This window comes from Mirounga angustirostris, unplaced genomic scaffold (assembly GCF_029215605.1).
Source record: "Mirounga angustirostris isolate CCGP_5_RB_7025 unplaced genomic scaffold, mMirAng1.0.hap1 SCAF_5, whole genome shotgun sequence".
NCBI lineage: Eukaryota > Metazoa > Chordata > Mammalia > Carnivora > Phocidae > Mirounga > Mirounga angustirostris.
Window position 1 is genome coordinate 106,195,589 of NW_026991713.1, and position 14,838 is coordinate 106,210,426.

The 14,838-nt window shown below is 36.4% G+C and overlaps 1 protein-coding gene across 3 annotated transcripts in view; it reads right to left on the bottom strand.

Annotated features, from left to right (window-relative positions):
* The window catches only part of CCNY (cyclin Y), a 224,043-nt gene that overhangs the window by 21,367 nt on the left and 187,838 nt on the right, over positions 1–14,838 (bottom strand). For all 3 annotated transcript variants that reach the window (XM_045874172.3, XM_054507278.2, XM_064591830.1), the window contains 3 exons: positions 13,027–13,062; positions 11,856–11,913; positions 11,653–11,772 (listed from right to left, as the gene is read on the bottom strand). In XM_045874172.3, coding sequence (XP_045730128.1) covers positions 11,653–11,772; positions 11,856–11,913; positions 13,027–13,062 — 214 coding nt within the window. The remainder of the gene's footprint in view (positions 1–11,652; positions 11,773–11,855; positions 11,914–13,026; positions 13,063–14,838) is intronic.

The following is a 14,838-nucleotide window of genomic DNA, read 5'->3' on the forward strand; positions in this document are numbered from 1 at the left end:
AAAGGGATGGAAAAGTATTTATCATGCAAATGGAAGTGAAAAGAAAGCTGGGGTAGCAGTACTCACATAGGACAAAATGGACTTTAAAACAAAGACTGTAACAACAGACAAGAAGGACACTATATAATTATAAAGGGAAAAGTCCAACAAGAAAATATTAACAATTGTAAATATTTATGCACCTTACACGGGAGCACCCAAATACATAAAGCAATTAATAACAAACATAAAGGAAGTAATTAATAGTAATACAATAATAGTAGGGGACTTTAATACCCCATTCACAGCAATTGGTAAATCATCCAACAAAAAATCAATAAGGAAATAGTGGCTTTGAATGACATGCTGGACGAGATGGATCTAACAGTTCATATTTAAGAACATTCCACCCTAAAACAGCAGAATACACATTCTTTATAAGTGCACATGAAATATTCGCCTGAATAAGTCATACATTAGGCCACAAAACAAGTCTCAACAAATTCAAAAAGAAGTCATACATGCATCTTTTCTTAGCACATGCTATGAAACTAGAAATCAACAATAAGAAAAAAATCTAGAAACAACACAAATACATGGATGTTAAATAACATTCTACTAAACAATGAATGGGTCAACCAAGAAATCAAAAAGGAAATAAAAAAATAATGAAGACAAATGAATTTGAAAACACAATGGTCCAAAATATTTAGGATGCAGCAAAAGAGGAAAGAGGGAAGCTTATAGCAATACTGGCCTACCTCAAGAAGCAAGAAAACTCTCAAATAAACAACCTAACCTTACACCCGAAGGAGCTAGAAAAACAAGCCCAAACAACCCCCCCCCCAAAATATAAAGAACCAAATAATAAAGATTAGAGCAGAAATAAACAAAACAGATACTAAAAAACAATAGAACAGATAAATGAACTCAGAAGCTGGTTCTTTGAAAAGATCAACAAAATTGAAATACCTTTAGCCAGCCTCACAAAAAAAAGAAAAAAGGGAGAGACAGAGAGAGAGGACTCAAACAAATTCAGAAATGAAAGAAGAGAAACAATAACCAACACCACAAAAAATAAAGGATTATAAAAGAGTATTATGAAATATTATAAGCAAACAAACTGGACAATGTAGAAGAAATGGATAAATTCCTAGAAACTTATAACCTCCCAAAATTGAATCAGGAGTAGAAAATTTGAACAGACTAATTACCAGCAATGAAATTGAATCAGTAATCAAAAAACCCAAGAAACAAAAGTCCAGGACCAGATGGCTTCACAGGTAAATTCTTTTTCTCAAACTATTCCAAAAAAAAAGAGAAGAAGGAAAGATTCTGAGGCCAACATTACCCTGATACCAAAACCAGACGAAGACAACACAAAAAAGGAGAACTACAAGCCAATATCTCTGATGAACATAGAGAAATACAGAATCCTCAACAAAATATTAGCAAACTAAATCCAATGATACAGTAAAAAAATCATTTACCACGATCAAGTGCAATTTGGGATGCAAGGGTAGTTCAATATTTGCAAATCAATCAATGCGATACATCACATCAATAAAAGAAAGAATAAAAATCATATGATCATTTCAATAGACACAGAGAAGGCATTTGACAAAGTACAACAACCATTCATGATAAAAATCCTCAACCAAGTAGGTTGGTTTTTTTTTTTAAGATTTTATTTATTCGACAGAGAGAGAGAGTGCACACAAGTGCACAAGCAGGGGGAGCGGGAAAGGGAGAAGCAGGCTCCCCACTGAGCAGGGATCCCAATGCAGGGCTTGATCCCAGGACCCTGGGATCATGACCTGAGCTGAAGGCAGACGCTTAACCGACTGTGCCACCCAGGCGCCCCAACAAAGTAGGTTTAGAAGAAACACACCTCAACACAATAAAGCCTTTATATGAAAAACCCACAACTAATATCATCCTCAGCTTTTCCCCTAAGGTCAGGAATAAGACAAGGATGTACATTCTCACTTTTATTCTACATAGTACTGGAAGTCTTAGACACAGCAGTAAGACAACAAAAAGAAATAAAAGGCATTCAAATCAGTAAGGAATAAGTAAAACTTTCACTATTTGCAGATGACATGACATGATACAATATACAGAAAACCTGAAAGACTCCACCAAAAAACTGCTAGAATTGATATATTCAAATTCAGTAAAGTCACAGGGTACAAAAATCAATGTACAGAAATCTTGCATTTCTATACACCAATTAGGAAGCAGCAGAAAGCAAACAACCCCATTTACAAGTGTACCAAACATAATAAGATACATAGGAATAAATCTACCCAAAAAGGTGAAAGACCTGTACTCCGAAAACTATAAAACATTGATAAAAGAAATTCAAAATGACACCAAGAAATGGAAACACATTTCATGCTCATGGGTTGGAAGAACAAATATTGTTAAAATGCCTATACTACCCAAAGTAATTTACACATTTAATGCAATCCCTATCAAAATACTAATAGCATTTTTCACACAACTAGAACAAATAATCTTAAAATTTGTATGGAACCACAAAAGACAAATAGCCAAAGTAATCTTGAAACAGAAAAGCAAAGCTGGAAGCATCCCAATTCCAGACTTCAAGCTGTATTACAAAGCTGTAGGAATCAAAACAGTATGGTACTGGCAAGAAATAGACACATAGATCAACAGAACAAAACAGAAAACCCAGAATAAACCCACAGTTATATGATAAATTAATCTTCAACAAAGCAGGAAAGAATATCCAATGGAAAAAAGTCTCTTCAACAAATGGTGCTGGGAAAACTGGACAGCCAGATGCAAAAGAACGAAACGGACCACTTTCTTATACCATACACAAAAATAAATTCAAAATGGACTAAATACCAAAATGTGAGACATGGAACCATAAAAACCACACAAGACAACACAGACAGTATCTTCTTTGATGTCAAGCATAGCAAGTTTTTGTTTTAGATGTGCCTCCTGAGGCAAGGAAAACAAAAGCAAAAATAAACTCTTGGGACTACGTCAAAATAAAAAGCTTCTGCACGCAAGAGAAACAATCAATGAAACTAAAAGGCAACCTACACAATGGGAGAAAATATTTGCAAATGGCATATCCAATAAAGGGTTAGTATCCAAAATATATAAAGAACTTAAAAAACTCAATACCCAAAAAACAAATATTCCAATTAAAAAATGGGCAGAAGACATGAACAGACATTTCCCCAAAGTAGACATAGAGATGGCCAACAGACACATGAAAAGATGCTCATCATCACCTACCATTAGGGAAATGCAAATCAAAACCACAATGAGGCACCACCTTAAACTTGTAAGAATGGCTAAAATCAACAATACAAGACACAACAGGTGTTGGCGAGGATGTGAAGAAAAAGAACACTCGTGCACTGTTGGTGGGAATGCAAACTGGTACAGCTAATGTGGAAAACAGTATGGAGGATCCTCAAAAAGTTAAAAATTGAAATACTCTATATGATCCTGCAATCACACTACTGGGTAGTTAGCCAAAGAACACGAAAATACTAATTCAAAGGGATACATGCACCACAATGTTTACTGTAGCATTATTTATAATAACCAAATTATGGAAGCAGCCTAAGTGTCCATTGATTGATGAATGAATAAAGAAGATGTGGTATACATAATACACAAACACACACACATACAATGGAGTATTATTCAGCTATAAAAAAAGAATGAAATCTTGCCATTTGTAACAACATGGATGGAGCTTGAGAGTATAATGCTAAGCAAAATAAGTCAGAGAAAGACAAATACCATATGATTTCACTCCTATGTGCAATTTAAGAAACAAAACAAACGAGCAAAGGGAAAAAAGAAAAACAGAGAGAGACAAACCAAGAAACAAACTCTTAATTATAGAGAACAAACTGATGGTTACCAAAGGGGAGGGTGGCAGGGGGATGAGTTAAATAGGTGATAGGGATTAAGGTGTGCACTTGTGATAAGCACAGGCCTGATGTATGGAATTGCTGAATCACTATACTGTATACCTGAAACTAATATAACACTGTAAATTAACTAATTGGAATTAAAATAAAAACTTAAAAAAACAAAAAAAATGAGGAAAGTCTGAGAAACAATTACAGACAAGAAGAGGCTAAGGAGATATGACAACTAAATGTAATGTGGTATCCTGGATGGGATCCTGGGAAAGAGAAGGGACAATGGGTAAAAACTAAGGAATCTGAATAAAGCATGAACTTTAGTTAATAATATCTCAGTATCAGTTCTTTAATTGTAACAAATATACAAATATAAGAGGCCAATAATAACATTATAGATGTTATATAATATTATAGATGTTAGTAATAAACTGGGTGTGAGGTATATGGGAACTCTGTACTACCTTCACAATTTTCCTATACATCTAAAATTAAAAGCTTACTCAAGAAAATATCTATAAAAATGAAAACACAACTTAGCAAAATTTATGCAACATAGCTAAAGCTTAGAGGGAAATTTATTAAATTCCTATATTAAAAAAGGATAATCTCAAATCAATAACCTAACCTTCCACCTTAAGCTATAATTTCTTTAGTTAACTCCCACTTGGGTATTTTAATTCTCTACCAAGTAAAACAATATACAATTGATTTTCCTAAACGATATCTCTAAGTAACCAGAAGAAAAAGAAGAGCAAACTAAACCTAAAAAAAGCAGGAGGAAGGAATTAATAAAGATTAGAGTGGAAACAAATGAAACAGAGAACAGAAAAACAGAAAGTCAATAAACTGAATGTTGGTTCTTTAGAAAGATCACTAAAATTGATAAACCTTTAGCCAGACCAACCAAGAAAAAAAGAAAGAAGACTAAAATTAGTAAAAGCAGGAGGAGTAGGGAGACATTACAATAGACTTAACAGAAATTAAAAAAAAAAAAAATTGTAAGGGAATACTATAAACAACTATTATCCAACAAATTGGATAACTTAGATGAAATGGACAAATTACTGGGCGCCTGGGTGGCTCAGTTGGTTAAGCGACTGCCTTCGGCTCAGGTCATGATCCTGGAGTCCCGGGATCGAGTCCCGCATCGGGCTCCCTGCTCAGCAGGGAGTCTGCTTCTCCCTCAGACCCTCACCCCTCTCATTCTCTCTCTCTGTCATTCTCTCTCTCTCAAAAATAAATAAAATTAAAAAAAAAAATAAATGGACAAATTACTAAATGACACAAACCAACTGAAGAAGAAATAGATAACTGGAATAGACCTATAGTAAGGAAAGAGATAGAATTTATAATATAAAAACTTCCAACAAGGAAAAATCCTGACCAAGATGGCTTCAGTGGTGAATTCTACCAAACATTTAAATAAGAATGAACACCAATCCTCAAACTCTTCAGAAAAACAGAAGGGGAAGGAATGCTTCCTAAGTCATAAGGTCAGCATTATGCTGATTCCAAAACCAAAAAGATCACAAGAAAATCAAAGAACAATAGCCCCTACAAATATAGATGCAACAATTCTCAACGAAATACTAGCAAACCAAATCCAGCAACATATAAAAATAATTATATATCACAACCATGTGGGATAACTTATCCCAGGAATGCAAGGTTGATTTTAACATACCCATAAAGTAAAGGAAAAACCACATGATCAATCTCAATACGTGTAGGAAAAGCATTTGACAGAATCCAATACTCTTTAAAAAAAAAAACTCCACAAATTAGGAATAGAAGGGAACTTCCTCAATTTGACAGAGGCATCTATGAAAAACCCACAGCTAACACATCTAAGAGAAAAAGACCGAAAGCTTTCCCTATAAGATCATGAACAAAACAAGGATGTGCACTCTCACCACTTCTATTCAACACTGTGCTAGAGGTCTAGCTAAGACAAATATGCCAGCAAAACAAATAAAAAGCATCCAGCTTAGAAAGGGAGAAGTAAAACTATGTCTACTTGCAGATGACATGATCTTGCATATATAAAATTCTAAGGAATCTAGTAAAATACTATTAGAACTAAAATGAGTTCAGCAATGTGGAAGGATACAAGATAATCTACAAAAATAAATTATATTCCTATACACTAGCAATAAACAATCTCAAAATGAAAATTAAGAAAACAACTCCACTTACTGTTGAATGAAACAGAATACCTAGGAATAAATTTAACAAAGTAAGTGCAAGACCTGTGCACTGAAAACTATAAAACTGCTGAAAGAAAAAGAAGAAAATCTAAAAGGAAAGACATCCCACGTTCCCGGACTAGAAGACTTACTAGTGTTAAGACTAAAATAGTCCCCAAATTGATCTACATATTTGATGCAATTCCTGTCAAAATCCTAGCTGGTTTTGTTTCTGTTTGTTTTGCAGAAACTAGCAAGCTAATTTTAAAATTGAAAATGTAAGGGTCACAGAATAGCTAAAAAAAATCTTGAAGAATAACATAGGTTGGAAGAGTCAGAGTCATACTTTTTTTTTTAAGAGAGAGTGCAAGAGTGGGGGGAGGGGCAGAGGGAGAGAGAGAATCTTAAGCAGGCTCCATGCCCAGCGCAGAGCCCAACCTCAAGACCTGAGCCAAAATCAAGAGTCGGAAGCTTAACCGACTGAGCCACCCAGGTGTCCCAAGAGTTATACTTTCTAACTTCGGCTACAAAGCTATGGTAGTCAAGACAGTGTGGTTGTGGACATAAGGAAATACAAACAGATCAATGGAATAAAACTGAAAGTCCAGAAATAAACCTGTCCATTTATGGTCAATTAATTTTTGACAAGAGTTATGAATTCAATGAAAAAAGGACAGTCTCTTCAACAAATGGCACTGCAACAACTGGATATTCACGTGCAAAAGAATAAATCTGGACCCCTATCTCACAAAAATGAGTTCCAAATGGATCATATACCTAAATGTAAGACCGAAAATTACGTAACTCCTAAAAGAAAACATAGGGAGTAAATCAACATCACCTTGAGTTATTCAATGGTTTCTTAGATACAACACCAAAAGCACAAGAAACAAAAGAAAAAATATATATAGATTGGGCTTTATGAAAATGAAAACCAATATTGTAAATGATACTATTAAGAAAGTAAAATGACAACACAGAGAATAGGAGAAAATACTTGTGAATCATTACCTGACAAGGGACTTTTAAGCCAGAACATATAAAGAACTCTTATAATTCAATAATAAAAAGACAACCCAATTTAAAAATGGGCAAAGAATTTGAATAGGCCCATTTCCCCAAAGAAGATATACAAATGACCAATAAACACATGAAAAGATGTTCAACATTATTAATCATTAGGGAAATGCAAATCAAAACTACAATGAGATATAACCCTTCTAAAAGTGGCTAAAATCAAAAAAGACAACAAGTGTTGGCAAGGAACATTACATGTGAAAAAACTGGAACCCTCCTATTAGGGAACTGCCAATGGGAATGTAAAATGGTGCAACCATACTGGAAAACAGACTATTCCTCAAAAAATTAAAGAGTTACCATATGACCCAGCAATTCCATTCTTAGGTATATAGCAAGAGAAATGAAATGAAAATATATGTCTAACTCAAAAACAGGTATACAAATGTTCACAGCAGCATTATTCATAATAACTAAAAAAAAGAAACTCACCTGTCCATCAACTGATGAATGAATAAACAAAATGGAACATTATTTGGCAATAAAAAAGAATGAAACACTCTACATGTTACAAAATGGATGCTGTTTGAAAACATTACAGTAAATGAAAAGCCAGTCACAAAAGACCACATAGTATATGAATCTGTTCTACGAAATGTCTAGAATAGGCAAATCCCTTGAGAAAGAAAATAGATTAGTGGGTTTATTTGGGCCTAGGGTGGGGACTGGGGATGGAGAGTGGCTGATAAAGGGTAAAGGGTTTCTTTATGGGATGATGAAAATATTCTGAAATTAGGTTGTGGTGATGGTCGTACAAGATACAAAAAATCACTAAAGTGCTCACTTTAAATAAGGGGATTTTATGCTAAGTTGAACTATATATCTCAATAAAGCTACAAAAAATAAGGAATTAATAAAAAGGTAATACATCTTCTGTCTGGTTAGTTCCATTAGTTGCCACCCCCATTTCTTCTCAACTCCCCCTTTCTTTATGCCTGACTGCTCTCTATCAGCTACTAACTTCCTTTCTCCCTCCCATCACCATCAGATAGAACCAACCTTCTGGGCGACACTCAGTCAGGGGCTCAGCTGAGCAATGTCCCCAAGCTAATGACTTCGCCACCCTCCCTTCAGTAAAGCTTACCTTAATACCTTAAATAGAATAGCAGAATAGGAGTTTAAAGTTTTATAAAACTCCCGGGGTAGGGGAAGACTATAGCAAATAGCTCCTGAATGCTCCCTATGTTTCAGGCAAAGTGCAAAGCACATCAACACCACTTTCGTTTACTTCAGCAGTAAGCAGTTCTCACTACACTTACTTTGACATTTAATATTTATTAGGTACCCGGCTGTGTTCTGATGTTGGTCACATTGCAGTGAACAAGAAAGACAGAAAGATTTTTTAAAAACCTCTTAATCATGGAACTTATAAACAAAATAAGATAAATGAGTAAAACCTAAAGAACGTTAATTGGTGATAAGTGCTATGAAGAAAAACAAAGCAGGAAATTATGAGAAGGGAATGTGGGGGAGGAGGGAGGTTACAATTTAAAGTATGATGGCCCCATGGACCTGCCCTATGAGCAAGGCTTGAAGGAAGGCAGGGTGGCGCCACACGCCTATCTGGGAAAGAGGATTCCAGGCAGTGGTGTCAAGTGCCAAAGTCCCAAGGCAGGTAGTGGTATGTGCAGGAAGAGAGGCAGCGGAGTCGAAATGAGAGGTGGCCTAATCCTGCTATAGGTCACATGAGGGCCTTCTTTGTGTCTTCCTCGGAGGAAGATGGGGAACCACTGGAGGTTTTGAACAGAGTGAGAAAAACAATGACTCAGGACAGAGCTCTGGGCCCTCTGTCCTATCACCTCTGGGTCATGACTGACTGTTCTGACCCAAAGGAACTGGGCCAATCACTGATGAAGCCAATCAAAATTTATCCCCTCTCCAAAATCTGAACTAAACACAAGAGGCTGAATTAGCCAGTGTTGGGCCTTAAATGAAAAAGTGATGGACAGTCAAGATTAGGACAGTTACTTCCCTGCCACGTCCACCCGACCAGAAGCCAACTTGAAATTCAATACTGGAAACCCAAAAGGAGGAGCAGAGACAAGAAGAGGCAGCCCGAGAGAGAGGGACGGACAGAGGAACCTGCTGTAGGGTGAGGACAGGGATATATGGGACTCCTGAACCTTCCAATAAATCTCCTGCCTTGGACTCTTTGTGTGGGTCTCCCATCCTTATAATCAAAATCCCTGGCTTAGACAGGGAGCTATATTTTGTTATCCAAGTAGCACACGTGGGACTGAAAAGGCTGTCTGTTCCTGGCTCTAAGTTTAACCCAGCTCTAATAACTCCTGAGGGAAAGGATGGGCTACAGAGGGGCAGCTGACGCCATGGCCTTCAGCCCAACCCCGGCCTCCCCCAGCTGTTGCTGGGAATATGACACAATGCCCCTAGGTGAAAACTTATCAGAAATCGGCAAGGTGCGATTTCAGTTACTTCATCCTCTTTTTAATTTCCTCATGTGTCAGTACCAGTGGCAGAGCTTTTCGAATATTCTGCTAGGCTAAATGACACATTTAGTGATATTAAGTTATTGTTACTCTTTTAGAACCAAGTTAATTAAGCCGTGAAATACTTGCTTTGAGTTAACTAGGTTCTGGGTATTTGAAGGTCCTGGAAGCTCTCTTACCACAGGCAGGCTGCAGTTTTGTTACTTGTGGGCAACAGGGCCAGGGCTAACTGCTGTCCTCCCCCCACCACCCAGCCTCCTCCTGGGCAGCATGCCAAGATGCCAAGAGAATGCCCAGGAGAAAGGCAGAGATTAATGCTTCTCTGTCAACTCTCGACTAAACCTGTTCTGAACGGCTGCTTCTAATTCCAAGGGATACAGGGAAGGGAAGAATTACCACACAAGGGTCCCGCTCAGAGCATGCATCTATGTGCCTTCTGCCCACAGGCATGCAGGCTGACTCTCAGCTGCCACCAGAGAACTGGTCTGCAGTGCTGTACCCACTACGTGGGACCCCAAAGCTGCTCATCTTTAGGTTATAACTACCAAGACCCCAATACAAGCTAATCTCCTGCTAAGCCACCAGTTTATCTAACAAGACAAGTGAAAATTTCAGTAGTTACAATTACTGAAAAAAAGGCACCACTCCTACAGCACTCCAAAGACATGAATCAACCAATCCTCCCTGTCACCCTTGGAAATGGAATGCACTTTAGATGTTCTCTCAACATTTTGGCTGAAGTTGGGAAAGTGGCAGGGATTAAAATCTCAGCCCTCTGTCTTCCACAGGACACTAACCTCTTCATGCTAATACATCTAAACAATCAGGTCACAGGTCATAATTTCCTTAGGAATTAAAGGTAAAAAAAAATCACCACCATGTTCCACCTGCAGCAGCTTCAAAATAAATCTTTCTTCATGGCGTGAAAGTTTAGTAATAACCTCATCCATGGTTTCATCTGGTTTTCTTACCCTTCTTTTCTCTTTATCACCATTTCCCTTGACAACAATTTCAACCCTGTTTCCCTGCTGCATGTTTTTGTAAGAACTTGAAATCCTTTGGGGGAACAAACCTAAGCAATAAATATATTTCTCAAATGGGACTGAAGAACCTAGAATCATTCCAAATCACCCAATGATTACTTGCTGAATGTCTGTTTTACCCAAGAGGTGGCAAGTTCAGTGAGAGAAAGAGTGAACACACAATTGGATGAACCAATGAATGAATAAACAGGTTTACTGTTGAATTAGCTGAAGGGCACAAAGCTCTTAGTGTGGCAAAGATACAAAGGGTCCTTGGGTGGCCTGTAAATTTTCTAGTAGACAATAATCTCTTCTCAGAAGCAACAGGGAATGGCTTTCTGCTCTCCCTCCGGGAGGGCTCACTCACAGGCAGAGCTAACTTCTTACCTGAGTTGCACGCAACATAAAAGGTCAGTGAGAATGTGTTCCACTGTCAATCTATTTCCCAAATGAGATTTGACCTAAATAGCCCCTAAAATTTTAAGAATCTAAGTAAGATTATAGATTTTTATCGCTGAGTCTTAAAGTGCAGATTACGTCATGTTGTCTCTGAATATCTTACACATTATTGTCACAAAAATCACAAAAGACAAGGCAGTAATATATAGTACTTCTTCCTGTACAGGTAGGTATTCATATAGGATGTATGTGTTCATCACATCCTATTAATGTCATTAAAACCTTTGCAAGGAATCAACAATAGGAAACCTGGACGTTAGTAGGGAGCAAGGGGCCTTGGTCCTTCTTATTCCCCTTTTAGCCCAAGGTTTTACTTATGTTCATTTAATGTTTCAAGTTTTGAATGTGATTTTACAACTGACTTTAGGTGGGGACTGTCGAACAGACTTCACACCCTCTTTTGGGAGATCCATTCTCTATTCTCCCAGGAAAAAAAAAAAAAAAGACAACCTTGAAAGCAAAGATGTAGTTCCCTTAAGGTACCTGGTGAGACTCCCTGCTTGCACCCCACCCCAGTGATCTAGAGAATGGTTGCAGTCATTGTGAAGGCACTCACCAGGGTGACAATGGCACATTCGGCCGTCAGCTGAGCAGCACTGAACAGTGTCCGAACAAACCGGTAAATCTGCTTCTGCTCTGGGTTGTGTTTATCATAATCTGGTGGCACTTCGGATTTCTGGGGAAGGAAATATTTTCAGATGACTGGCCGCCCAATAAAAACAAAAGAGAAATAATTAATCACCAGAAGGAGGAGATTACCGAGAGAGGGTGAAGGTTTTCATCAAAAATATCTAAGAGCATCCTTCCATCTGGGTCCCTGGTGGGGAAAATAAGAGAAAATGGAGTTTACTTTCTGCAAGAATGTCATTCAAAATAAAATAAAAATATATTTTGATTTAACACATTTCAAGAAACTGAAGTTAATGTTAAATGTTGGAGATGCTATTGGTTATCCACAAATAATAATTTTTCTTGTGTACAATATTTAATCATTTTTATTTAAACTGTCTACGAAATAAAGGTTATAAACCACATTTAGCTGAATTAACCTAAGCAAAAAAATCTAGATTTTCATTTTCTGAGTTTTCAAATGAACCAAATTTAAGCAAGTGACAAACTTCTTTAAACATCTTGCTTCTCAGCAAAGGCTAATAATGGATATGCTTAAACCATCACTACATGGTAGCTGAAAGGAAAGAAGTGCAAGGGTAAAAATGAACATTCAGTGTGCCCTAGAAATTTATTTGAAATTTTCATAACATGAAACTTAAACACTTGTTTCACAATTTTATATTGAAAAACAAGAGGTGATGTGTAGAAAAGTTTAACTCAGTAACCCATACATCTATAAAAGAATGGCTGGTTGTTACAAGGCCAGTAAATGTCATTTAAAGTGGTGACTTGCACTGTAAGCACAGTGCCTTGAGCTGGGCACTGGAGACCAACAGCACTTCACCAGCCAAGGGTCTACTTTCATCTGTTTTATGTCATCTGACTTCTAAGAGAGAGAAGGTTTCTACTACATTAAAATAGTTTATGTCTAAATTTACACCAAAGTTTCTTCTAATTTAAAACTATAAACATTTTTTCTCATGTTGAAGTTGCACATAGTAAATGTTTAAAATAATATTTTAGAAAAGAAAGAATGTTTAAGCAAATTACACAGAAAATCAAGAGAAAAAGGAAGCTGGGCATTATCAAGAAGATTTGTTCTGTTCTGTTGGCTTCAAACACAAACACCCATTTGGTTTCCTCTGATTCAGCACTTACCTAGGAAGTTTGGTAAATTATACTAACTAGAAATTCCAGGAAAACATGAGTAAAGTATACAAAGGCTGAAGCAACTACAACATAAAAGAAAAAAAAATAGGAAAAACATAATAGGAGATAATGTGTAATGTTTTTAGCAAAAAATTAATCATCCACATACCTGTTTTTGATGTGGTAATATATTGCGAGAGCTACACTGTAAAATAAAATGCAGGGTTCAATATTTTGTAAGCATATTCAAAATGTTATATGTTATCTTTCTGACCATAAATATTTAAATTGAAGTAAAAGTCAAACGATCTACCTGAACAGTCCCATTTAATTCAGAATACTGATCAAGAAATCACACTCTTCAAAGGAAATCAATCTTGTACTCATTCCCATAAATATTAAATCTTTTCCAGGAATACCAAAACTTCAAGAGGTATTTAGAAACAAATTCTCTTTCTACTTGAAATTTTAAGCTTTCTTACTTGTAAAATACAGGCACTATGTAAAAACAGGCACTGCAAATCAAACACCATTGGAAATTTCCAACTTAGTACACCTCCTAGTTTAGAAAAATTGTGGTTTATTTATAAGTACCAAAAAAATGTGAGTATCACCCACAGTGGTTTGCTGTTTTTTGTTTTTTCTTAAATCAATAACCTCTTGGCAATCCACCTAACTTATTCATCCACTTGCTGAAATAATACTGTAACTCTTATTTGTAACACTACCTTAAAATTTTATTTTACATTTTAAAGAATGTGAATTTAATGAAAACACTCCCCTCCCCTGAATATTTTTTTTCCAAGTAACGTTTTTCTGGTTTAAAAAAACGCATTATATTCATATTGTAGAACTTTTGGAAAATATAGAAAGTATATATGTAAAAAAGTAAACCCTCTGCCCAAAGATGACTACTATTAGCTTGAGATATTTAGATATCTATTCCTACCTATAAATTATATGTGTAAACAGGTTTGCATACTACTTTTGTCATTAATATTTTTCTTACCATTAAAATATGCTTTAAGACATGGTTTTAAATGGCTGGTTACATTCCACTGTATAGCTGCTGAATAATTAACTACTCCCCCTACTACTCAACTTGTTTCTAGTATTTTGCAATTATAATTAACACCGTATTGATATCTTCATAGACAAATACTTGTGCAACCTGGGACTATATCATTTCCCTAAGAAAACACTCTGTAGTTGAAATTACCCAATCTGAAGTCATTAATAATCATAAGGCTCCCCACACACACTGCCAACTATTTTTGCAGAAAAAGTGTGCCAGTGTACTTCCCCACCAGTGTTTGCTGCAACCTCATCCTTGCTGACACTTACCTTGAATATTCTGAAAAACGGTTCTCCAACTGGAGAGGTAAAGAAGTGTACTTGTTTTCAATGTGAGTTCAATGTGAGTGCTTTCAATGATCACCTATCAAGTTAGCAGGGTTATTCATGTTAACTGGCCAATATATTTTTTTTAATTTCCTCTTCTGTAAGCTGTCTAAATAAATCATTCCACTATTTTTGTTTTACTTTAAAATTTATCGAGGAGAACAAAATTTATTTTTTAAGCTTCTAACAGTATCACTAACTGGCTGCATCAGATTGTGCTCTGGGTACTCAGAGCACAGAAACTGCCATCCGGGGCATCAAGACGCAGGTGGAGGGCTCAGTCCTAAACATTTCAGCTTACTCAGCGTTGGATTCCAAACAGCTCAGAGGCTTACCTGTGACTTCCTATGACAACAGACAAGAAATCACTCGTCTTTCAAGTCTCTCTCTCTCTCTCTGGACCTATTCATTCATATGATTTCAGCTGAGTGTTAAAAGTTCTCGTGAGCAAATGGCAATATATTCTCTTTCTCCTAACATCTTCAAGAGTATCCAAGCTGACAAAGGAATTGTAACTGGGGTAAAAGGGCTTCAGAATTAAAAATAAAAATAATACAGTTTTCAAGCATACGTTAACAGC